Genomic DNA, 27,104 nt, shown 5'->3' with positions numbered 1-27,104 from the left:
TCTTCCATCCCTGGAGGAAATCAAACAACCCTCTAGGTACTTGGTAATATATTTGGGACTCCCACCTATTTGACTCCTCAATCTCTTCTGCTAGATGATCATCTGCACTCACAAACTGTGGATATACTTACTCCATGGTTCTCTGATCTGGACCCTCTTCTCTTTTCACTCTATATGGTTATTTGGTGATCATGATCAATTATCTCAATGCAGATGATTCTCAAGACATAAAAAACCAGTCCTAATTTTTCATGTATTTTTGCACAATGGGAAGATCTTTCCCATCCATTAATAGTCACATGAGTTTATGATGGAAACAAGTGGAGCAGGAAGGGTGGTGCAGAGCTGAGAGGAAGTCGGACACAGTAGTTAGAACTGAAGGAGAGAGGAAGCAGGCAGTGAGCTGTGAGTGTTCATTTGTGGGAAGGCCCTGGCAGGGAGAAGGGGATGCAATGCTATGATGGATTTGGCTTTCTGGTGCTGGGATTCAGCTTTCTGGTGTTTAAATAAATGTTTTGGTTCTGTCTCCCATGTGGAGAGTCTGTCATTTGCAATTCAGAATTATGCCAGCATATTCATAGTCACCAGAAACACTGAATATCGCTACAATGTCCTATCAGTGCCTCAAACTCAACTTTCCCAAAACAGGATTCATTATCTTTTCCCCCAAATCCAACCTTCTTCCAAACTTCCCAATACCGGCCACCACCATCATTTCAATCACCAAGATTCAAAACTTTGATTATAACCCTTCCCCTCAATGAACTGAAATAGTTCTCTATTACTTTGGCGACTAATGTTTATACTTAGTTTGGCATTTAAAGCACGTAACTTGGATTCTTCTAGTTTTTCCGGTCTTCTTACATTAAAGCACATAACTTGGATTCTTCTAGTTTTTCCAGTCTTCTTACATATTACTCCCTTGAATGTTCCATAGGCCTACCTGCTGTTGAAGTAATGGCACTCCATTTCTGAATCTTTGTGCTGGCTGTCCCCCATGCTCTCCATTCTCACTTATATCTCTTAGAATCCCTGGCTTTAAGACTCAACTCAAATACTTCCCTCTGCAAGAGGCCTTTCCCCATCCCACCTTCTAGAAGTATTCTTGTACCTCATATCTGGCTTAGCATAGTGCCTAACAAACAATAAGACTAAATAAATGCATGCTGATTATATCACCCTCTCCCAAAACTTTATTAACAGCCAGATCTGTATGTCCAACCTTAATCTCTCTCTCGAGCACTAGTCCCACATTTCCAATTATTTTCTGGTCATTTTCAATTAAACATTTTGCAACAAATCTAAGCTGGAACTCCTGATTCACACTAACACTGCGGCATTCCCCATCCCCCCCATTATTCTTCATGGCTATATATATATACATATATATGTATGTGTGTGTGTGTGTACAGAGAGAGAGAGAGACAGAGAATAAGTGCTTAGGTCTGTAAAGACCACCATACTCCTAATCATCTTAATTTATCTTTAATACCTTTTTCTACCCTCACCTGCAATCATTCAATAACAAAGTCCCCTTCATCCTTTCCTTTGCAATTATCTCTCCTCCATCAATCAATTCTTTTCTATTCCAGTCACTCTTATCATTATCACTTCATGCCCAAACTACTGAAAAAAATTTCCTTCTCTCTGACTCCTAAATTACAAAGACTAGAGTAAGATTAATCTTCTTAAAGTACTACTTAAATTATGTAAATCATACTGCCTACAGGTCAAATTCCTTAGCTCAAAATTCAAAGGATTATACAATCTAGCTCAAATCTGTCTTCCAAAAAAATAAAAAAAGAAAAAATGCCTAATTGGTGCTCTTTCTTTTTATTACATTACTTCCCAGTAACTCTCTAGCCCCCAACAGACCCATTCCTCATCAAAAGCAAAACAAAGCAACATGGGGAGGATTCTAGGAAGATGGAAGAATAAGACAGGAAATTACCTGGCTCTCCCAAATTCCCCCACAAATAATTTAAAAATAATGCCTCAAAGTGAACTTTAGAGTGGCAGAAATAGTTAAAAATTGGAGCAAAGCAGTTGTCCAGCCTAAGATAATATTGAGTAAAAATTGTAAAAATTCTCCTGAATAGTGGTCAGGCCTTACTGAAGTGCAGATAGATAAGGGTTGAAATGACAAACAAAGCCCTGCTGGAAGCTTCATCTAGGAATTTTCACCCCACAGACAGGGTGACAATCAGGAGGCTAATCAAGTAAAGACTGCAGGACCCTCCACTGAAGCTGGATCCAGGGGCCAGGAGCACTGACCACACAGGTTCCAGGCTGTGGATGTGGGCAAGGAAGAAAAAGCAGGATCACGGTCTGTGCTCACAGAGGGGTGGGGCTCTGTTGACTGTGGTCACGCACAGGAGAGTAGGAGTCTTTGGTTTTGTTTCCAGGTCAGAGAGTGAGCTGAAGCCTGTAGCTGCATAAGGGATCACAGAACGTTTGCATTAACATTATTGGGGGCCCAGGTCATGGCATGGCTCAGAGGCAGAGGGGAGTACCTGAGGTCAGGCCCCAGATAGAGCTCATAAAACAGCAGTGTAAAAAACCTGAAGCTTAATTATCCCTCACACTTTGTGACTTGACCCTGACTCTACCACAAAGTTAACAGTCAAGAAATAAGCTAATTTTAAAAAAGAAAAAGGAAGCAAAAGAGAAAGAACTCAACCATAGAAAGCAACTATGGTGATAGAAAAGATCTGGGTTCAAACTCAGAAGAAGACAAGTCAAAACAGCTACTTCTACTTCAAAGAAAAATGTAAAATGGTCACAAACCGAAAAAGAGTTCTTAGAAGAGCTTAAAAAGGGCTTTAAAAAAATCAAATAAGGGGACTTAAGAAAAATTAGGAAATAAGAACAATCCAAGAAAATGTTTTTTTTAAATCATGAAACCAATTTGAAAAAGAGATCCAGAAACTTATAGTAGGAAATAACTCCTTAAAAATTACAACTGGACAATGGGAACCAAATGACTTCATATGATACCAAGAAATAACAAAACAAAATAAAAAGAACAAAAAAAAAAAGAAAAGAAAATATGAAACATCTTATTAGAAAAACAACATACCTGGAAAACAGACTGAGGAGAAACAACAAAAGAATTGCTGAGATAACCTGGAAGTTACGATCAAAAAAAGAATCTGGACACTCTACTTCAAAAAGTTAGTTAGGAAAATTGTCCAGAAATTTTAGAACTAGAAGGTAAAATAGAAACTGAAAAAAAAAATCTACTGAAAGAAATAAGCAATCAGAAAGAAACAATTTAAATATGGTGGTGCTACAGTCAGGATAACACAGGATTTAGCAGCTTCTTCATTAAAAAACCAAAGGACATGGAACAGGATATTCTGCTCCTAGTAATTAACAAAACTATCTGGTACTGACTAAGAAACAGAAAGGTGGATCAGTAGAACAGAATCAGTAGACATACAATACACAGTAGTAAATGATTATGTAGTAACTTTATGTTTGACAAATGTAAAGATTTAAGTTTCAGAAATAAGATTTCACTATTTGGTAAAACTGCTAGGAAAACTAAAAAGCAGTCTGGCAGAAACTGGACAAAGATGAATTATATTACACCATTTACCAAGATAAGGTCAAAAATATCCTTAGATATACAGGGATATAGTGTAAGTAAATTAGAAGAACATAGAACACATTATCTGAGACTTTTTAGACAGGAAAATTTTTGAATAGATGAGAGACAGTAAGCATTGTAAGATGTAAATGCAATCCACCTCCAGAGAAAGAAGTGATAAACAGAAGTAAGCATAGTATGGTTTTACACACACACACTCCTCTGAGTCAAAAGGTGGCCTTCTCAATAGTGCTGTGTAGTGAGTTAGTCTGAAACTTAAAATGTAACAAAAAAGAAAGATTAAATTAAATAAAAACAAAAAAAAATCAATTCTGGTCAAGTATGAATTCATCCATCCTTTCATACCTGTTTCTTACTAGTATTTTGCCCAAAAGCAGAAAAAAATGCTTCACCATCAAGTCACAACTGGTCACTGTACTAATTGATTCATTTTATAGCTTTCAATACTGTTTTCCTTTATATTATCATAGTTATGACGCAAATTGTTCCAGTTCTAATTGCTTCACTCAGAATCACTTCATACAAGTCTTCCTAAGTTTCTGTGAAGTCTTCATATTAATCATTTCCTACTGTATAATAGTCTGTTACATATATATATGTACACACATTCTCTTCAATTTGTTTAGCCATTCTGCAATAAATGTGCACCCAACATCCTTCTAGTGCTTTGCTACTATAAAAAAACGACTATAAATGTTTTTATATATATGAGATTTCTTTTAGTTCAAGAGGGCATAATGTTTCAAGTATAATGTCTTTTCTATACTACACCAACACTATGTTCAAAAGCCTTTATGTTTTTTCTTTATAGGAAAACCAGTGTTTTACTCATGAATAGCTCCATCTCTTTCCTCACACCAATAAGATTACAAAGAAATTTGCACTAGAACCTGTAATTCACAAATACCAGCTTTTAAGTTAACATACAGGAATAGAAAATTCAAATTCATTTCTTTGCTCAGAATTGCTTTCAAGAAAAGGGAAGAAACTTAAACATCACAATATCAACATACATCAAGGAAATTATAGATAGCAAAAGGTCTAAATGTAGAATACTCCTAATAGATTTGGGATAATAAACAAAAACACTGAGACACTAAAACAAGTACTTTATAAATGTAACAGTCTACAAAACCCACATATCATCAATACTGTTTTTTTTCAACAGTCAAAAAAAAATTTCAAAAACATGAAAGATAACTTTTTTCCTTTTCTCCATTGGAAAAATCTATCATAAAAACCAGATAGGATTTGGAATTTCATCTTTTAGGTTAATAAATTATTTCTACAGCTATAAGAATGATAAAAATTGGCTCTTCAATCTTGCTTAACCAAATGTGAAAATTTATTATGCCTTCTTGTTTTTTCCTGGGTGCTTCTGAACAGAATTCTATTATAATTCCATTCACAACCTCAAAAATAATTAAGGCAATTAACCAGTAAATTCCATATCTGACCTGAAACACATCAATTGCTTGCTATTTACAATGTGTACTGGGTCACCAAAATATGTAAACTGAAACTGCCTACACTTAAAAAAAAAAACCCTATATGTGCACCTAAATTAGAATCTAGATATTAAATCTGCTTATTCTTTAAGTCTCTACAACATCATTTACTCAAAATGTTACAAACCCTAACCCTGCTTTCATCTGGAGCATTTGTTAATTTATTAATACACAGGTGGTTAATTTCCATAGCAAAATGGACAATTCATTTTTTATAAATAGAATATCATTACTGCCTCTTTTGGTATTCACTGCAATATCAAATCAATAGAGTCTTTCAGTATTCTTGTAACTGCCACTTGTAATTCCACAGTAAGTATCCAAGAACTAGCATTCACAATGTTAAATAGCAATGTTAAAATGAAAACTGAATTAATGTCAGATTTATAAGTTGAATAAGACAAGCAATACTAAAATGCTTCATGGAAAGAATCTTGAAAACTCACAAACTATACATTTACTTCAAGCTGGAATTCATTTCCATGAGTAAATTATAAGAAATTTATTAAGCCACACATACAGGCAAACATAAGAAATGTAAAAGTTCTTATACTGATTATTCTGCATTACTCAATCATTTCAGAAACAACTTTTTCAAAAATGGTTTTATTACAAAAATGATAATAAAGATAGCAGTCTTTTTTCTTCATATCCATCCTCAAACAGAACTCTAAATTAAACAGAAATGAACACATACAAACTTAGCTCTAACAGCATATTCAAATTAATATTTCATTAAAATGTTTAAACATTTGTGATAAATTTTGCCTTTGTGGGTGAAATTTGTCATAGTCATGTCTGAAAATATGATGAATGAATCCATTGTTAAAAAGCTGAAATAAAGATAAAGAAGTCATAGTAAGAAGGAACTTTGAAGTTTTTTAATCCAAATTTATTTTATAGATAAAAAAAAAAACCTATAGATCAGAACCTCTAAGTGAGCAGAGTGTACCCTACCCAAGCCTCAGTCTTGGATCATTCCCATCATTATCTACCACTTTCATTCCTATTCATATGCAATTGAATTAAGGTGGAGAAAATCACTCAATCATTCTGATTTGGTCCACTACAAATTTATGTTACTCAATTAGACTCTCACTAATACTAGGCAATTCTATTTTAGCTCCCTTATCAACTCACTGTATCTCACTCTCTACAGCAGGTCTTCCAAATTTTTTCATCTATTCTCAAACCTCTCATGCCCCACCCCCCAGTTGAGAACACTGCCTAATATTTTATAGAAAAAACTGAAGCCATTTGCCATGAGTACCTTACTCCCCTCTTCCTCATCTTATCACTCAGTTGCCTTCAACTACTTTTTCCTCCTTCATTTATGTCTTACATTAAGGGGTGTTCTTATTCCTTAACAAGGCTAACCCCTCTCCCTGTACAAGCAAACTCCATTCCATCCAATCTTTTCCAAAAAATTGCTTCCTTTATCATCCTTCATTCTATCACTTAAATCTCCCCGTTTACTGACTACTTCCCTACTTCCTACAAACATACCATGTCTCCTCCATCTTCAAAAAACCCTCACTTGATCCTTTCATCATCTCCCACTAACTAAAGTCCTCTATCTCTTTTGCTCTTTGTGGCTAAGCTCCTAGAGAAAGCTGTCTACAACAGAAGCCTCCATTTTGTATCCTCACTCTCTGTAACCCCTTAAAATCCAGCATCTCACCTCATCATTCCACCAAATCAATTCTCTCCAAAGTTTCCAATGATCTCTTGAATGCCATATCCAATGGCCTTTTCTCAATGATCTTTCTCCTCGACTTTTCTGCAGACTTTGATACTTACCACACTTTTAAAATTTTATATTCTTTTCTCTCTAGGTTTTTGGGACATCACTCTCTCCTGGTTCTCCTACTACTACCTATGGGGCTGTTCCTTCTAAGTCTCCTCTGCTGGATACTCATCCACACCACACCCTCTAACTTCAGATGTCCCACAGGATTCTATCCTGAGACCTCTTCTCCCTTTATATTATTTCACTTGGTGATCTCATCAACTCTCCTGGATTTAATTACTATTCTTCTATACTGATGATTAACGTTCACCTACCTAAATTTATCTATCCTGACCCAGTTTCTCTGCTGACCTCCAATCTTGCATCTTCAATGCCTACTGGACATCTCAAACTTGATGTCCACTAGATCAGAAATAGCCAAAATGATCTGAATAAGGTTCTTTCAAAGAAAGGGTTTCTGAGAGATAGAGGCAAAAAGAGAGACTGTGGAAATGGCAATGGGGAGAAAGAAGAAATTGGGGAATGGCTGAACAATCTGTGGTATATGATTGTAACAGAATAGTCTTGTGCTGTAAGAAATAATGAGCAGGATGATTTCAGAAGAACTTGGACTTACAGGAACTGAGGCAGAGTGAAGTGAGCAGAACCAGGAGAACTTTATATAAAGTAACTGCAACATCAATATAATGATCTAAGGATCCCAAAAGACTTCTGATGAAAAATGCTATTCATCTACAGAAAAAGAACTGATGGAGTCTGAATGCAGATTGAAACATACTATTTTTCTCTTTATTACTTTTTGAGTTGTCTTCCACAAAATGACTAATATGGATATATTTTACATGATTCTCCATGTATAACCTCTAACAGATCACTTGCCATCTCAGGAAGGGGGGAAGAGAGGGAGGAAAGGAGATAATCTGGAACTCAAAAATAAAAAAAATGAGGGAGAGGAAGAAAGAGGGAGAGAGACGGAGAGAGAGAGCCAAGATTATAAAGCAGTACAAAAAGTTCCCACACTGCACCTTCTCCACAAAGATCTAGAACAGACACCAGATCAAATCCTGACTTGGAAATTCAAGAAAAAAAAATCCAGTAGTCACTTTCCCAGCTCAAGTCAATAAGGAGACAAAACAGAGGCCTACAGACACTGGGCAAAGGATCTGCCCAGTAGTGTTGCCAGGAGGAGTAGTCTGGCTTTCAGGGACTAAAAAAGAAATGACACGATATACATGGGGGCAGAAAGAGGTCCCAAGGGATCCATAAACTAACACAGGATGTAGAAAGAAGTGCCATCTGGCAGTTCTGTTGCTCATTTCTCAATGTGGGGTTACATATCCAGAGCAGACTGAGAAGGGGCCTGTGCCTAGGGATGGCAAAGACAAGAGCAATCAGACCTTACAAACAAAGAATAAATTCAGAAGCAAACGAGATGTTGTGACTCTGACCCCAGGAACAGACTAGGGACTCAGTCCCAGCCTCCAGTCTAGTTTCAGGTCTTAGGTAGAATTACCAAAGAGAATCCTCCAGTTCTGTCACTATGGATCTGCGAAACTTCCCAGCAAGCTGATAGTGGACTGAATCCAGTGGCACTGTCTACTGTAACTTCCAATCAAAGATAAGTCAAGAGTGTCTTTGCCCAGACTCAAACCTGGGTCAAGACTAACAGAGCTAAAGTGAGAATAGCTGCAAGCATATTTCACTCCAATCACAGCACTGTGGAAGCTCTGCAGGTCCCCAGCATGAGCTGGAACAACATAACACTACAAAAAACATATGCCCTATAAATACCCTATATAATAAGCATCAGGAGCCATGATGACAGAAGCCCAGCACAGACATTTCCATCAGAAGTATACAGAGCCCAGTACTAAAATAAAGTCCGAAGTCAAGAAGTAGACTTGAAGAACAAACAAACAAACAAAAACATTATGAAGGGATACTATGGTGACAGGGAAGCTCAAGACACAAACCCAGAAGAGAATGACTCCAAAATATCCAAAACAAAGCCTCATGGTAAAACAAAACCTGGGAAAGGTTTTTTCCCAGAATTCCTGGAATAAAACACGTAGAAAAGGAGCTAAAAAATTATATTTAAAGCCAATTGAGACTGACAGAGGGAAAAAAAAAAAAAAGAAAAAGAATAATTTGGAACAAGAGGTACAAGATACTTCCCACAAAAATATCTCCCTGAAAATCAAGTGACCAAGCAGAAAGCTAATACTTTGCAAGACATCAAAAAAGAATGTCACAAGCCTGAAAAAAAGATACAAGAAAATGCAAGGTTATCTCATGGCAAAAGCAAATGACCTGAAAAACAGACTGAGGAGAAATCCTCTAAGAATCGTTAAGGCCATGACCAAAAACCATACTTAGACATACATCCTATTTCAAAGAATGATAAAAGAAAATTGCTCAGATCTTTTAGAACTAGAGGGAAGAGTAGAAGAGTAGAAATATAATCCACTGATCATTTACTGAAAGAAAAGTCAAAACTCACAAGAACATTATAGTCAAAATCCAGAACCTCCAGTTTCTGGAAGCAGCCAGAAATAAAGAATTCAAATCTGAAAAACCATTCAGGATCACAGAAGACTTGGCAGCTACCACTAAAGAAGCAGAGAGCTTGGAATAAGGTATCCCAAAAGGCAAAAGATCTAGGCTTACATCTTACCTTCAGCAGAACTGAATATAGTTGTATAGGGGGGAAAAAGAACCTTTAATGAAACAGGACTTCTAAACAAGGGATGTACTAGTAAATATCCAAAACTGGCTGAGGGGTTGGAGGGCCTGGAAAATGTTTGCATTATATACTTTTAAGTTTAATCTGAAACACTGACATTTTCTCCATCACTTTCTTAAATCTACATAACCAACAAAACAATAAATCAAGCCCTGATAATGTACCTTTTGCCAATTTCCAAGGTGTAAATGGTCACACTGAAAATTTCAAAATCAGCTCCTGTAAGCTAGTAAGAGCTGGCTCCAGCATTCTTAATGAAAAGTCCAGAACTGAATAGAAAATCTGAAGTACAAACACAGAAATCAAGAGAACCTAAACAAGTAAACATGAGCAAGCAATCAAAAAGGACCAAATAAATACAAACTATTTATATGAGGAAATGATACATAGAGTCCCTTAAAGCTCTTGAGGAAATGATACAGAGTCCCTTAAAGCTCTATCATCATCAAGGAGTCTAATTAGACAGAGAGAGTAAGACTAATTCTGTTATGTTTTGATGATAGTTTTGAAAGAATGAAAAGAGAAGGAGGAATATACTGGGAGTAGGGTGAAAGGAGAAGGAATGAGAGCAATTGTCTCACATATTTGAGAAGCACAATTGAATGCTACACTTCAAGGTCATTCATATCTGTACTGATCACGAGAAGAACACACATACGCATGCACGCACGCACAAAAAAATAGCTTTTCCCCAGCAAGGAAACAGGAAGGAAAGCACATTCAGGCAAAGTGAAATAAGAAGAGAGAGGGTACATTAAAGGAGGGATTAGTCAAAAGCAAAACAGAAGAAGCTTCATGGGGAGTCAGGAAACAAAGAGAAGGCAAAATGTAAGAGAATGGGGATGGAGTGAAATACACAATTAACAATTATAATTGTGAATACATATGGAATGAACACACTCAAAATGCAAAAGGATAACAGACTAGATTAGAAACTAGACTCCAACAACAATTTTGAGTAAAATACACTCAGAATTAAAACTAAGTGAGAATTTATTATGCTTCACCTGAAGTAAAAAATGCAGAAGTAACAATCATGATCACAGAAAGAACACAGCAAAAATAGACTTAATTAAAAGAGATAAACAAGGAAATTACACTTTGCTGAAAAGCACCATACTTAATTAATATCAATACTGAACAAGTGTACCAGATGGCATAGCATCTAAATTCTTAAAAGCTAAATGAGTCATAGGAGAGAATAGACAGTAAAAGTATTAATAATGATAAATTCCAATTTACCACTCTCACCCTAGATTAATTTAAAAATAAACTAAATAAATGAAAAAGAAATGAAGAATCCGAGTAAAATTTCGAAAGGTTAAATATGATAACCATCTGAAGGATACTGAATAGAAATAGAAAAGACAATACATATTTCTCAGCATACAAAACCTTCAGAAAAATTCACTATTAAGGCATTATAAACCTCACAAATTCAGAAAAGCAGAAATAGTAAATGTATTTTTTACTGATTACAATGCAACAAAATTATGTTAAAGAGCCTTTGCAGTAAAGATTAAAAATTAATTGGAAACAGACAATCCTAAAGAATGAATGGTTTTAAGAAAAAAACATAAAAACAATATTACAATTTCATTAAAGGTAATAACAATGAGACAACAAACTTGGGGGAAGTAGCAACAGTAGTACTTTTGGGAAAATCTGCTTTCACCAATAAAAGAGCGACAAAGTGGACATGCAACTAAAAAAACAAAACAACAAAAAACTATGCAAAAGAACAAATTAAAACTCCTAATTAAACACCAAAAAGAGAAATCCTGAAAAAAAATCAAAGCAGAGATGATCAAAACTAAAAGCAAAAAAAAAATATACACACACACACACACAATAAATTAATAAATAAAAGTAGGAGCTTCTTGGGAGGGGAGAAAAGTCATTAGTTAACTTCGTTTTAAAAAAAAATGATCACAAGGGTGAAAAAAGGTGAATTCACAAGCAATGAAGAAAAAAATAAAGCATATGAACCTGATAATCCTGCGTTCTAGCTATGGAGAATTTTCTACTTTATCAAATAAAGTAACACAAAATGTACTAGTATTTGTAACATCTTATTTGTATAAGAGTCAAATAAAAGCAAAATAAACTTGATTAGTGACTGAATTATGAATAGTAATATCAAAGACATTTGAAGGACCTTTTGACACCAAAAAACAATTATGGCTTGCTATATATGTAAAAGTAATAAAAGAATTTATCAATAAGTATCTTATATATACTATTTTTATTATATGTTTATATGTTTGGGCATTATAAAAATGGTGATAAATTCTTAGATTTTATTTGGCTAAAATATGATTCATGTATATCATTTTATGAAAAGGAAACTTTTTTCCATAAAAAGGGGACTATCCCTATATCAAGTCTGTAACCTTTGACTACAGTAAGAAGCAAGTCTTCTTTTAAAGAAGCAAAAGCTGGTAACCATCTAAAAGCAGTGTGCTATAGTTCTGCTTTTCTTTTCTTCTGGTGTGTATCAGCTTCTTATTTGTGGTGGGACATCCTGGGACCCATCTTGAAAGATCTGGACAAAGAGAGATGGGTCAAGACCAGCACTGAATACAGAGGTTTAAGCAGGGCTGGAGTAAATGCAATGGTTTCCTGTGGCATCTCAGATCAGTACCTGATTTTTCTGCCTCTGCAGATCCTGCCTTGAGTTTCTTTTTTTCTTAGGCAGCAGTCCCTGCCTAAGGGCTCCTCTGGACCCTTCTAGCTTTTCAACAATCACTTCCTTAAGTTTTAAATTTTCTCCCTCTCCCTCCCCAAAACAAGCACGCAATCTTATATGGGCTCTATACATTCTTATTAAACACATTTTCACATTAGTCATGTTGCACAGAAGAATTAAAACAAATGGGAGAAAGCATGAGTAAAACTAAACAAAATCTAACATAACAAAATAGAAAATAGTCTGCTTCATTTTGTGATCTGACCCCATAGCTGTTTTTCAGGATGTGGATGCATTTTGCATCATAAGTCCTTTGGAAATAGTTTAAGTCCTTGCCTTGCTGTGGAGGACTAAGTCTATCAAAAACAGTCCTTGCACACCGTGGCTGTTACTGTGTTCAATGCTCTCCTCGTTGTGCTCACTTCACTCAGCCATCAGTTCATATAAATAAATCTTTCCAGGTATTTCTAAAGTTCACCTGTTCTTCATTTCTCATAACACAATAGTATTCCACTACAATCATAAACCACAACTTGCTCAGCCATTCCCCAACTGATGGGTATTCCTTTGATTTACAGTTCTTAGCCACCACAAAGAGAGCTGCTATATTTTTGAACATGTAGGTCTTTTTCTCATTTTTATGATCTCTTTGGGATACAACCCTAGAAGGAGTATAGCCGGGTCAAAGGGGATATGCATATTTTTGTAGTTCTTTGGGCATAGCTCCAAATTGCTCTCCAGAACGACTGGATCAGCTCACAGCTCCACCAACAATTAATTAGTGCTCCCACTCTCCCACATCTTCTTCAACGATTATCAAATTCCTGTTTTGTCATGTTAGTCAATCTGACAGGTTCGATGAGGTAGCTTAAAGTTGTTTTGATTTGCATCTCTCTAATCAATTGTGATTTAGAGCTTTTCATATGACAATGCTTTGATTCCTTCCTCTGAAAACTGCCTGTCCATATCCTTTGACCATTATCAATTGGGGAATGACTTATATTCTTGTACATTTGACTCAGTTCTCTTTATATTTTAGAAATGAGGCCTTTATTACGGACACTAGTTGTAAAAATTCTTTCCCAATTTTCTGCTTCCTTCCTAATTTTGGCTGCATTGGCTTTGTTTGTGCAAAAAAAATTTTCAATTTAATGTAATCAAAATTATCCATTTTGCATTTCATAACGTTCTCTACCTCTTGTTTGGTCATAAATTCCTCCATTCTCCATAAATCTGCCAAATTAACTATTCCTTGCTCCCCTAATTTGTATATAGTATCAGTTTTTATACCTGGATTATGTACCCATTTGGACTTTATTCTGGTATACAGTATCAGGCACTGGTTTATGCCCAGCTTCTGCCACACCATTTCCAGTTTTCCCAGCAGCAAACAGTGAGTTCTTATTCCAGAAGCCGAGGTCCTTGGGTTTATCAAACAGTAAACTGCTACAGTCATTGATTTCTGTGTCACGTGTACCCAACTTCTTCCACTGATCTAACCCTCTATTTCTTTGCCAGTATCAAGTGGTTTTGATGATTGCCGCTTTATTATACAATTTAAGATCTGATATGGCCAGGCCACCTTCCCTAGCATTTCTTTTCATTAATTCTCTTGATATTCTGGACCTTTTGTTTTTCCAGATGAATTTTGATATTTTTTTCTATATCTATAAAATAGTTTTTTGATAGTTTGATTGATCTGGTAGTTTTGCTACTGCTGTTCTTTCTATTTGGATTATATAATTTATAGTCTTAGAGAGTTGTCCAGGGGGAAAAAAAGTTAACTGACCTATCAGAAGTCACAGTGACAGGATTTAAACCCAACTCTTCCTCATCTCAAGGTCAGTACTCCATACCTAACCAAGAACTTACAATTTTTGGTCTCAGAGCCCCTTTATATCCTTAATAATTACTGAGAACCCCAAAGGGTTTTCGTTTATGTGGGTTTAAAGGTTTTTTAATATTTACCATATTAGAAATTAAAACAAAATTTTTTAATATTCATTTTTAAAATAAGCTCATTACATGTTAATGTAAATAACACACTTATGAAAAATCACTATATTTTTAAAAAATTAGTGAGAAGAATGGCGTTGTTTTACATATGTTTGCAAATCTCTTTAATATCTGGCTTAAAAGACCTCTCATATCTGCCTTTGCATGTAATCTGCTGTTTCAGCTGAAGTACATGAAGAAAATGCAATTTCATAGATATGTAGTTGGAAAAGACGAGTATTTTAAATAAGCAAAAGTCTTGTTATTATGAAAAGAGTTTTGACTCGGAAGACCCCTGAAAGGTTCTCATCAGGAACTTCCCCCACCACCCCCCGCACACTTAAGAGAACCATCACCTACTCCATAATGTCTGACAAATTAAATATGGTAATGAAGAATCCCACAAATGAATTTGCACAAAATTAGTGATGTTATTTTTATTACACTTATAAATCATGATGTATTCTTGGGGAACTTTATATTAAAAGTATACTATTAGTAACTTTCAGATCAGAAACTCCCTCCACTGAGCATCAGCACCTATTCTGGATGTTTTAGAGAACTGACTGGGGCACTATATTAGTTAAGTGACTTGCCCAGGGTCCCAAAGTCAGTATGTTGCCAAACTTGAATTCTGATCTTCCTGACTCTTCAGACCAGTCCTCGCGCTCTCTCTCCAGCAAATTCATAAATAGATCAATAATTCAAATGATCAACCTACAAACTAAAATAGCAGTAAGTGGCACTAGACCTTGTAATCTAGGCTAGCAAAACCTAGGAAGAGCAAAAATAAACAGATCTAGAGAGAAAGAGGACAATGTAAAACACTAACTATATGACCTTTATCAATGATTGTGAAACCTATGACATGAACTTTTTAAGTTTTCCTTCCATATTTCAATGCTAGCTATACGATTACATGTGTATACGTGTGTGTGTGTATGCGTGTGTACTACAAAAATATAAAGTTTGACTCATCGTATGTATTTGTAGGTAGAGTGGATAGAGCACTGGGCCTGGAGGCAGGAAGACCTAATTTTAAATTTGATCTAAGCTATTTACAAGCTGTGTGAATTTAAGCAAGTCATTTAACCTAACTGCCTCAGTTTCCTCAACTATAAAACAGGAATACCACCTACCTCCCAGGGTTATTGTAAGGATCAAAAGGGATATTTGTAAAGCATCTAGCATACAATAAGCACTATATAAATGTTAGTTATTACTAATACTATAATTTCCAGAAGGCTGCATAAGTTCACTACGCAGGTGTAGCCTCAAAATGAACTTTAGATACCAATGCACAAAACAGAACCAACTAGGTAAACCTCCTGGCAACAAATTGGGATTAATAAACAAGGCAAAAGTTTTTATTTCTCAACTTGAATTTAATGATGTACTAATGTAGTAATAGAGTGTCCAAAACATTGACTAAGCAGTCATCTTGTTGGGAGTCACAAGGTGGTGCACTGGATACAGTGCCACACCTGAAGAAAGGGAGACCCTTCTTCCTGAGTTCAAATCAGGCCTCAGATGTGCGTGACCTTGGGCAAATCACTTAACCCTGCTTACCTCAGTTTCTTCATCTGTAAAATGAACTGGAGAAGTGGCGAACCACTATAGTCTCTTTGCCAAGAAAACCCCATTTGGTATCACAAAGAGTCAGACGTGACTGAAAAATAATCATCTTATTAAACTGCAAGCAATACAAATGTAAGGTTTTATTCAGCTGGAACTTACTGGACAAGGGAATTTCCAGTGCTGGTGTAGATGGCACATGAAGAACAATAAAATGTATGTGCCATGCTGCTTTGGGCTATCTTTTGGCTTTTGCAAGACTTTCTAAACAGTTTTAAAAACTACAATATTCACCTCTTCCTTTTCTCTTAGGGTTTCCTTCACAGAAACTCAGTATTTACAGCATTCTCAAATGGAGTTGAGTAGAAAAACCACATTTCTCAATGAACACTAATTGACCTAAATATAGAAAATGTTTTAATGACACTATAAGGAGAGCTACTTTTTATATTACTTCTAGGGACATTCTCTTTTCCAAGAACCTTAAGTCAAAGAATTGCATCATCAATAAAAGCCAATCAATTGTCAACTGATCCAACCATTCTGAAGAGCTATTTAGAACTATGTCCAAAAGGCTATAAAACTGTTTCTACCCTTTGACCCAGCAATACCACTATTCAGTCTGTACCCCAAAGAGATCAAATAAAAAGAAAAAGGATCTATATGTACCAAAAAATTTTATAGCAGCTCTTGTTTGTGGTGGCAAATATCTGGAAATTGAGGGGATGCCCATCAATTGTGGAATAGCCAAACAAGTTGTGGTATATGATTGTAATGGGCTACTATTATACAATATATATCACAGAGGATGCTTTCAGAAAAACCTGGACTTAACATAAATTGATGCAAATTGAAGTGAGCAGAACCGGAACATTATATATCAGTAACAGTAATATCGTAAGATGATCAACTGTGAATGACTTAACTATTTTGATCAATACAATAATACAAGACAATTCCAAAGGACTTTAATGATGAAAAGTGCCATCTACCTTCAGAGAAAGAAGTGGAGTTTGAATGCAGATCTAAGTATATTTTGTTTCTTTTTGGGTTCATCTGTAACATGGCCAATTTGGAAATATGTTTCATACAAATTCACATGCATAATCTACGTCAAAGAGAGGGGAGGGAGAGAATTTGGAACTAAAAATTAAAAAATAAATTTTAAACAGTTTTACATGTAACAGGAAAAAATAAAATACAGTAAAAAAACAATATTCTCCATTAAAAATATGGAAAATTGATTTTCAGTTCTCCTTTGGTAAGTTAAACCTTTACTAAATATGTAATGAGAATATAAACTACAATTCTTCAAAACCTCTTTTAAGACAAATTTTTTCAAAATGTGCTTCAGAAAGAGATATGACAGAAGTAATGAGCTGATTTGTTTTACCTTACTATTCTTATTTGTTAGGAGAAAGCTTTTATTGGAGAAAGTTGGTAGTGACAGACAGGTTGGAGGGAGGGAGAAAGGGAGGGAAAGAAGGGAGGAAGGGAAATAATTTTTTAAATGCGCCAGAGAGCAGAGACACAGACTAGCAAGACAGTTTTGTTACTCTCACATTAAGTTTAAAACACACTTTAAAAAGGTGAATGCAACCTAGGTTTAGTATCATATATATCCTTCTTTTCTGTTCTTCTCTGTATGTTGAAATCTGCTAATGTTTGTCAGGTTCTTATTAAGAAACAAAATTTTAGCAATAAATATTTTACAAAAATCTCTCAATGGAGCTTTAATAGCATATTGTAATAACCAATAAAAGTGTAGTGAGTTCCAACACCCTATTTTCCCAATACCTGTTAGGACAACTGAATACAGGAAAATTTTCTCCTGAATAAAAGCTGACTTTAATGTAAATGCAGAAAATGAGCTTAAAAGATGATTGATAGTGAGGTCTCCAGATAAATTAATATCACATCTACCTTATCAGGATTAAGATGAAAATATTGAGCATAAAATATGACTAAATTATAAAAGCACCATCTTATTTTCACAGAATCCTTTTCCCAGTTTTTTCAAATCATAACACGCTAATTTTCACAACTAAAACCAAGTTTACATGACAGTTTGTCCTCTCTATTCTGAAAAAAAGGATCTGCTGAGATTCGGGGACTTTAGCGATCACAAATACCCATCCTTTAAAGAAAACTTTTTCCTCAATGCTCAGCTTGCATGACAATTTGCAATATGATTAGGTCACCTTGAATTCTCCTCTGAAGAGCACTCCAAAAGCACTCAACATTTTTTTTTCCAAAAATCTGGACATGGTGAGGTTTTCTCTTAGCCAAGAGACATCAATTAAAAACCATCTCAAAACTTTACACTCCTAAATCACCTTGTGCTGCAGCCTCACAAAGAGCACGTGACTACGTGGATTTTCAATACCCCCAAGTCCTTTCCTGGGTCCCTGAAGACGACTGTCCTAAGTGTCGATAATTCCTGCTGGCCCGTAATCCCCCTTCTTTTCTTCCAACCCAATCCCCGGAAGGCACTGGTCCCCGTCCCCTAGCAGTATTTCTTGGCCGCTCTAAGACCTGGCAGCACGAACATTTCCGTGCCAGTGTTCTTCCCCTGACCCAAATGACAGTTGCCAGGGTGTGCAGCAGTAATGCAGTGTTCTTGGGGAGACTCCGAGGGCACACTTTTCCACCCAATGATAATAATCCGCCCCCCTCTTCCCAATCCCTTCCACTCTCCAAGATGCCCAAGGCGGCCTGATACCCCCGAGCCAGGCAATTCCCAACAGGTAAGGGAGGGTGGTTTCTGATGAGGAGTTTTCTCTTCCTTCTCCCCCACCCCCACCCAGAACGACTTCATCCTACCCAACTGACATCTCCCCCCCGAGATTCATGCTTTGCAACTGGGGAAATTAAGTTAAAAATAAGATCAAACCAAATAAATCCGTTCGTCGGGACAACTTGGCAGAGACTCGCCCCGCCCGCAGCCGCAGGGCCGGCGGGGCTGCCCAAGGACGCGCGTGTTTCTGGAGGCCAATTAGCGGCCCCACACCGACCACAACAACAACAGTCACGGGCCGGCGGAGGGGGAGGGGGGTGGGGAACGCTCCCCGCCCCCACCCGAAACGCTCCTGCCAGGCCCGGCCCCACGCCTGCACAGCGGACCCGTTTTCCAGGTAAGGATATGGAAACTGTAGGAAAATCAAGAATTTTTCTGGGAGGGCAAGGCATTAGGAAGGACACCCCCCTCCCTTTTTTTTCTCGGCCCGCCTTCCCCTGCCCGCTCCGAGGAAGGGGGGCCCGGGAGGGAGCCCCCGTACTCACACCGACGCGGGCCCTCGCCTGCGGGCCGGGAAGGGGAGGGAGCCCGGGGCGCGGCGGAGGGGTAGCGGCCTCGCCTCAGGCTGGGGCGCCAGGCAGCCGGGGGCGGGAGGACAGAGCGCCGGCTCCGAGGCCTCACGGGGGAAGTCCCGGAGGACCCGGCATGGCCGCCTCCGGGAGTCGGCGTGCTGGGAAGGGAACCTGGGGCTCGGACGGCGCCGGCTCCGGGGCCGCTGTTTACCTGGAAGTCACGGTCCTCGTTGAAGCGGGAGAAGCGATCCGCCATCTTGCCGCCGTGTAGCTCCTCTCCGGACGACGACGACGACGAATACGACGCAGGCTCGCTCGCTCCCGCGCTCGCTCCTCCCACCGCCCCTTTCCCTCTTCCCAGCCTCCTCCCACGCCTGCAGGGCGCGCGCTGCAGCGAGAGCGAGCTCGCGGGCTCCCGTCGCGGCGGCACCGCCCGGAAACGAGGCCGAGGAGCTCCGGGGCCGCAGTCTGGCCTCCCCAGCCCGGGGCCGCCGGAGCCCGCTGCGCATGCGCAGTCGCGTTCAGGCGCGATCATTGCCCCTGGAGGGACGGAGCGGAGGGGCAGAGCGGGAGCCGGCCCGGAGAGGTCCGTGCCTTCTTTTGTGCGTGTGCGCGTGCGTCCGTGCGTGCGTGTGTCCGCGGCTGCACACAGCCCAAGCGTCTCCGAGGTGTCAGTGCGGCTCTGCCCTATTGAAGACGAGCTGTTTGAAATTTCCCGTGTTGTTTCTGTATTCAGTCTCATGGCTGTGATACAGCCTAGTGGATAACTAAAATAAATGGCTTTAAACCGCACTTGTGGGACCTCGCCTCTGCGTCTGTAACCTCGAAAGCCTGAGGAAGCTAGGAAGGTTCAGTAGAACGCGATTATCTATGACACGTTGTTGTAATATTGTATGGTGCGTTATGCAGATATTAAAGACACTCGTATTCCGGTATTAAATATATTGGCGTCATATATTAAACCATAATTTAATAACAGATGGCTTACAGCGCACTAAGATCTGGAGGAGGTCACACATACGTATATATGCACGTGTCCCCAAAGCCTTATTGTCGTTTTAAGCTGGTGAAGCTTAATAATAAATTATTATTTATACTGTGTTATCATAATATTGGGTAATACATTATACACTAAATACACTCATATAGCCTGTATTAAACATATGGATTGTTGTTGTGTTTGCCCTTCGTTCTCGAAATGAACCAGGACATCAAGGTGATGACATGACTTGCAGTTGACTCTGGTCTGAGGGAGGGAGGGCTGTGCAGTCACCAGCCTCACTTCTCCTCCTGAGCCATCTGGGTCCAGTGGCCTGACATTCACCAGGACAGCTGGACATGGCCCAGGAAGCACTGGGAGACCCTGGCCCTTTCAGGCTAAGATCATACCACGTTCTCCCTTTGAGTGAGATGCACCCATTGAATGAATAGGTTTCCTGAAGTTACTCAAGGGATGGCCCCTTTAATAAAAAAAAATCAAACTGGGAGAAGACCCTCAGGGTTCTGGGTTAAAAGAGAAACAATTACTACCTAGTTATTACATCCACTCTGTGCTGCTGGGTGAGTGGGGACTTGTTGTCCAGTCTGTGAGCTCCAGAGCGAATTGGGTTTAAGGCTTGATCTTTGAGCAAGAAATGTAGCCAGTAAACCCAAAGGAAAAAAGGCAGCTTTTGGCATTGGTCTAATTATATTGGGTAGGAAAGAACTGAAAGCCAGCCTAAAATACAAATGTATTTTAATGTAAAATACATTTAATGCAGATATATCAACAAGAAAAAACAATTCTGAATTGAAGATATGATCCAAAGATAGCAGAAAATGTCAGAGCAGAATCACCAGAAAGCCCAATCTCTTCCATCCTCCCTGAGGCATCAGATCGCAGCAGGACCTTGGACAACAGTCCCAGGAGAGGAAGGGAGGCCACACCAAAGCTGCCTTCACTCAGAGTTTGTGCTCCCTCCTGCAGACATCTCCTTAAAGGGCCCGTAGTCACCTCCATGCCCCAAGAGGAGGGCACTCTGGAAGGACTCAGGGGATAGAGGTGAAATTAGAGAGAAAAATCATCTCCTTATGAACATGCGATATTATATATTAAACAATAAGTTAATAACAAATGGCTTAAACTACACTAAGATTTTTGAGGATATCACATATACATATATGTATCTATATATAGAGAGAGATATAGATATACAGATATACAGACACATATATGTATGTACGGTGTCCCAAAAGCCTAAGGGTAGTTTTAAGCTTGTAAAGCTTAATAATAAATTGCTATTTTTATAACATATAATATATATTAAAGTAATGTTAAATATGTTGTGTAGATATTAAATACTAGTATGTATTTTATATTAAATACATTAAAATACATTAATGTATTGTGTATTAAATATATTTATGTAATAAATATATTGAATAATAAGTTAACAAATAGCTTAAACTGTACCAAAACTTTTGGGACAGCTCCTATACGTTTACATTTACATATGAGACAGCTATGTAGTAGTGAATAAAGCCTGGATTTAGAGCATTTAAATCCAACCTCAGATGCTTGCTGTGTGCCCCTGTGCAAATCACTTCACTTCTGTCTGCCTGTTTCCTCCCTTATAAAATAGGAATAATACTAGCACCTATCTCTGAATGGTTGTTGTTATAAAAGGAGACAATACTTGTAAAGCTCTTTGGAAATGTTAAAGCCCTATGTAAATGTTTTGTTGTTCAGTCCTGTCTAATTCTTCAAGATTCCATTTGGGATTTGGGGGGCAAAAATACTGGAAGTTTGCCATTTCCTTCTTTAGTTCATTTTACTGATGAGGAAACTAAGGCAAACAGGTTTAAGTGACTTGCCTAAGGTCACACAGCCAGTAAGTATAAGAGGCCAGATTTGAACTCACAAAAGATTAGTCTTCATGATTCCATGACACATTCCATTGTGTCAACTAGCTACCCTATATGTAAATACTTGATCTTATCATGTAAAGAGTGCCCCAAAAGTGCAATTGTAAGCTTTAGTAGCTTAAAATAGCTTTGGGACATCCTGTATATATACCAATAAACATAAAAAAACTTGGAAGTTCTTTACCAGTCAGTACTACATCATCCATTAGTGAAACCATTGCTTGCAGCAAATAGAGAAATTTTGAATGCTATGGATAATTTCACTTATCTTGGCAGTATACTTTCCAGGGATGTACACATAGATTGATAAGGGTGTTGCACAAATTACTAGAGCTAACACAGTGTTTGGAGGCTCCAAAGGAAAATGTGAGAGAGAAGAGGAATTAGGTTGCCTACCAGACTGAGTCTACAGAGCCCTTGAGTTGACCTCATTGTTGTATGCTTGTGAAACCTGGACGGTCTACCAGTGCCATGCCAGACAACTGAATCACTCCCATTTGAATTATCTTAGGAATATTCTGAAGCTTGCCTGACAAGATAAGGTACTGGACACTGAAGTCCTTTCTAGAGTTGAACTGCCAAGTATTCAAATTCTACTGCAGAGAGCACAATTCCAGTGGGAAGGCCAAGTTGTTATCATGCCAGAAGTACCTTTGTCTAAAAGACTGGTTTATGGAGAGCTCACACAAGGCAAGCAGACCCTCACACATGGAGGTGAGAATAAAGAATATAAGCATGCTCTCAAGGTCTGTCTGAAGAACTTTGGAATCATTTGTGAAACATGGGAGACACTGGCACAGGGTCTCCCAGCATGTCGTGCTCACATCAAAGAAGGCGCTGTGCACTATGGGCAAAACAGATTTGCAGTAGCTCAGAAGAAATGTGAGATGCACAAATTTAGAGACAGTTTCACTCACAGTGTTCATATAGACTATTTTGTGCCTAACCTGTAGTAGAGCCTTCCAAGCTCATATTGTTGGTCTGATCAGCTGCAGTGTGACACACTGTACCTTGACCCCAATGTGCTGATGTCATCTTGGTCTTCTTCAAGAACAAAGAACAACCACCATGGTGTGTGTCTATGCCTGTAAGTAAATGTGTGCATATACATGTGTATGTATATGTAGATATAGGTATATACACATGTATGTATATATATATTTAAAACACCACCCCCTCTTTTCAGCTCCCTTTTGTCTTATCCTTCACCATTAGAATGTAAGTAAGCTTCTTGAGGTCAGGGACTGTTTTTGGTTGTTTTGCATCTTACTTAAGGAGGTGCCTGACACATGGTAAAGTACTTGCTTGCTTCCTTCCTTCCTTTCTTTCCCTCTGTGTCCTTAGGTCAAGAATTCTCTCTAGAGATGCAAAAGCTATCACTTTCTCCACTCTAATTTGTTTAGGATATGACTTTAAATATCCAGGTCATGTATCCATTTGAAGTTTTTTGTGGTATTTATGGTATGAGACGTTGGTCAGCCTAATTTCTGCCAGATTGCTTTTAAACTTTTGCTACACTTTTATATGTTGCCAGAGTAATTGGGGGGTCTTAACACTACTAGGCTTATATTGCAAAGAGATGACAGAAAAAGGGGAAAGACCCAGATCTACTAAAATATTTATAGCCACATATTTTTCTTGTACTAGAAAACTGCTAACTATAGAAGTCCCCATCACCTGGGAAATAGCTGAACCAATTATGGTAATATGAAGGTAATGGAATATTATTGTACCATAAGAAATTATTAAGAGAATGGTTTGGGGAAAACCTGGAAATAATGGTAATGACAGCATACATGATACATACCACTTTAAAGTTCAAAAAGTGCCCTATGTATGCTATCTCATTTGATGAGAAGACCTGTAACAAATTCATGGAGAGTGAAGTGAGTAGAACCCGGAGAACAACTTATATGAAAACAGCCACTATACCCTTTGACCCAGCAATACCACTTCTAGGACTGTATCCCCAAGAGATCATAAAAATGGGAAAGGGTCCCACATGTACAAAAATATTTATAGCAGCTCTCTTTGTGGTGGCCAAAAACTGGAAATCAAGGGGATGCCCATCAATTGGGGAATGGCTGAATAAATTGTGGTATATGAATGTATTGGAATACTATGGTGCTATAAAAAATGATGAACAGGAAGACTTCAGAGAGGCCTGGAAAGACTTTTTTGATCTAATACTGAGCGAAAAGAGCAGAACCAGGAGAATTTTGTACACAGCAACCACCATAGTGTGCAAGGATTTTTTTCTGGTAGACTTAGAACTTCATTGCAATGCAAGGACTTAAAAAATTCCCAATGGTCTCTTAAGGCAAAATACCTTCCACATCCAGAGAAAGAACTATGGAATTCAATCGCAGAACGTAACAGATCATTTTCTTTTGTATTACATTTTGGTTTGTTTTATGATTTCTCCCATTCATTTTTAACTAGATTTTGTTGTTGTTGTTTTTAAATTTCAGGGGGAATTAGGAGTGGAAAAAGATGCTAGTAATAGAGATATTTTAAAAAAGAAGAAAGGGTCATTGAAGCATTTTTTAATGCACATAACACAAATGGTCAAAGCATACGAATAGGCAGTTTTCAAAGGAAGTCAAGTCAAATCAACAAGTATTTGTAAAGTTTCTACTATATGCCAGATACTGTGCTAAGCCCTGGGGACATAAAGTATTTAAAATAGCACATGTAACATGTCAGGGACTCTGCTAAAAAATTTACAAATGTTATCTCATAGCAGTCTGTGTTCTCAAAGGAGTTCACAGTCTAATGGGGGAGACAACTACGCAAACAACTACGTACAAACGAGAAAAATACAGGATAAATGGGATATAATCACAGAGGGAAAGCACTAGAATTAAGGAAGATCAGGAGAGGCTTCTTGTTGAAGGTGGGATTTTAGCTGGGTCTTGAAAGAAGCCATCAGTCAGGAGGTAGAGGATTATTTTGTCCACGGAGCAGCAGGGACACCTGACACAAACTTTCATAGTGAAGATCATAAGGTATAAGATGACTGGAAAGCTAGGAAGGAGACAGTGATGAAGAACTTTAGAAGTCAAATGCATGATTTCATATTTAATCCTAGAGGTAATAAAGAGTCATTGTAGTTTGTTGGATAGGGGAAGGGGGATAATGTGTGACATGGTCAAACCTGTACTTTGGGGAGATCAATTTGACGGCTAAGTGGGGAATATTCCAGAGGAGAGAGAGATTTGAAGCAGGGAGACCAACCAGAAGGCTGGCAATTATTACAATTGTCCAAGACTGAGGTGATGAAAGCATGCACCAGATTGGTGACAGTTTCACAGTAGAGAAGGAGGTATAAAAGAAAAATGTTATAACGGTATAATTGGAAGGAAAAAAGCAAAGTTATCAAGAGCCATGTGAAAGAAAATGCTCGAAATAAATAATTAAAAAAACGGAAATTATAACAACTCTTAGGTTCTACTTCTGATTCATCTGATTGGTAAAGAGGACAAAAAAAGGAAATGGCAGTTGTTGGAAGGACTGTGGGAAAACAGGCACATTAAAGCACTTCTAATGGAGTTATGAATTAATTGGTCTAACCATTCTGGAAACCATTTGGAACTATCTCTCCCTCCTCCCCAAAAAAATCACTAAACTGTATATACTTTTTGATTCAATGATTTCATTTTTAGGCCTATATCCCAAAGAACCCAAAGAAAGAGGAAAAGGAACCATATGTACAAAAATATAGTGCTTTTTGAGGTGTGGAAAGAATTGAAGGTGGAACCAAGATGGTAGAGAGAATGCCTGAGCTCTCCCCAGTTTCCTTCAGAAAAAACATTAAATCAAATCTTTAAAAGAATTTTGGAACAACAGAATCCACAAAAAGACAGAGTGAAATATTTTTCCCAACCCAAAATAACTTAGAAGGACCTCAGGAAAGGTCTCACTTGGTAAAAGAGGAGCAGAGCCCAGGGAAGTCTATATCCAAACAAACCATTGGGAGACTCTTAACCACAGCACAGATCAGCGATTGAGGCCTCACAGTCCTGGTTCAGCAGTGAGACCTCCAAGTCCAACTCAACAGTGAGGCCTCCAGTCCCAGCTCAGCAGGCATACTTCTAGCCCCAGAACCCAGTGTACAACTGGCTTGACTAGGCCAGGCCACGCCACTCTTGTGAAGTGGGCAAGCTGTCAGTCCCAAAGACCCCAACACACAAAGTCAGTGACCAGACCCCTGACCCCCAGTGCAAGAAACTTGAGACACTGCCCCCTATATCTCAAGAGCTGAGCTCAACTTTTAAAAATGAGCAAAAAACAAAAAAGAACTCTGATCACAGAAAACTACTATGATGACAGGGAGGTATGAAAGAATTGGAGTCTGAGAGAAAGTCCATCAGTTGGGAAATGATGACAAATTATGGTGTATAAATGTGGCAGAATATTGTGCTATAAGAAAATGATGAAAGGGACAGTTTTAGAGAAGACTAGAAATACTTATGTTAACTGATACAGAATAAAATGAGAAGAATCAGAACAATTTATACAATCACAACATTATAAAGACAAACAAATTTGAAAGACTTAAAAACTATGATCAATGCAGTAACTGTGATTCCAGAGGATCAATGATAAATTATACTGTGCACCTACTAATGGAGAAATGATAGATTGAAGGTACAGAATGAGATATATAGACATATTTTTGGATATAGTCAATGCTGGAATTTGTTTTGCTTGGCAATGTTTATTTATCAGGAAGGTTTTAGGTTTTTTTTTTCTTACAAGGAGACAGGGAAATGAGGGTGGGGAATAGATTATGTTCATTAAAATACATTAGATTTAATTATAAAAATAAATGTACAGAAAAAAAGCAGGAGTTCAAAAGGAGATACAATCAGGACATCCTTGAAAGTAATGTCTTGAATTTCTCATATACATTTTAAAAAGCAAGTTATAATTAATAGAAGTTAATGGCCTCATTTTCAATCCTCTCTAGTATAGTTTTATATGGAAATGCTCATTTTTCTGGTGTGTGTTTAGTT

The 27,104-nt window shown here is 37.9% G+C and overlaps 1 protein-coding gene and 1 long non-coding RNA gene across 3 annotated transcripts in view; one reads left to right on the top strand and one right to left on the bottom strand.

The window, feature by feature from the left end:
- The window catches only part of GPATCH8 (G-patch domain containing 8), a 105,866-nt gene extending 86,070 nt beyond the window's left edge, over nucleotides 1–19,796 (bottom strand). The window contains exon 1 of one of the 2 annotated variants that reach the window (XM_072646014.1): nucleotides 19,394–19,796. In XM_072646014.1, coding sequence (XP_072502115.1) covers nucleotides 19,394–19,717 — 324 coding nt within the window. In that variant the 5' untranslated portion in view covers nucleotides 19,718–19,796. The remainder of the gene's footprint in view (nucleotides 1–19,393) is intronic. The other variant, XM_072646016.1, reaches the window with a different exon arrangement.
- LOC140528298 (uncharacterized) overlaps nucleotides 18,917–27,104 on the top strand; it is a 28,882-nt gene continuing 20,694 nt past the window's right edge. Inside the window, exon 1 of the long non-coding RNA XR_011975135.1 lies at nucleotides 18,917–19,007. This is a non-coding gene — a long non-coding RNA (uncharacterized lncRNA). The remainder of the gene's footprint in view (nucleotides 19,008–27,104) is intronic.

This window comes from Notamacropus eugenii, chromosome 2, assembly GCF_028372415.1.
Source record: "Notamacropus eugenii isolate mMacEug1 chromosome 2, mMacEug1.pri_v2, whole genome shotgun sequence".
Classification (NCBI taxonomy): domain Eukaryota; kingdom Metazoa; phylum Chordata; class Mammalia; order Diprotodontia; family Macropodidae; genus Notamacropus; species Notamacropus eugenii.
The sequence above is the reverse complement of the archived record's forward strand: the minus strand, read 5'-3'. Positions and strand labels throughout refer to the sequence as shown.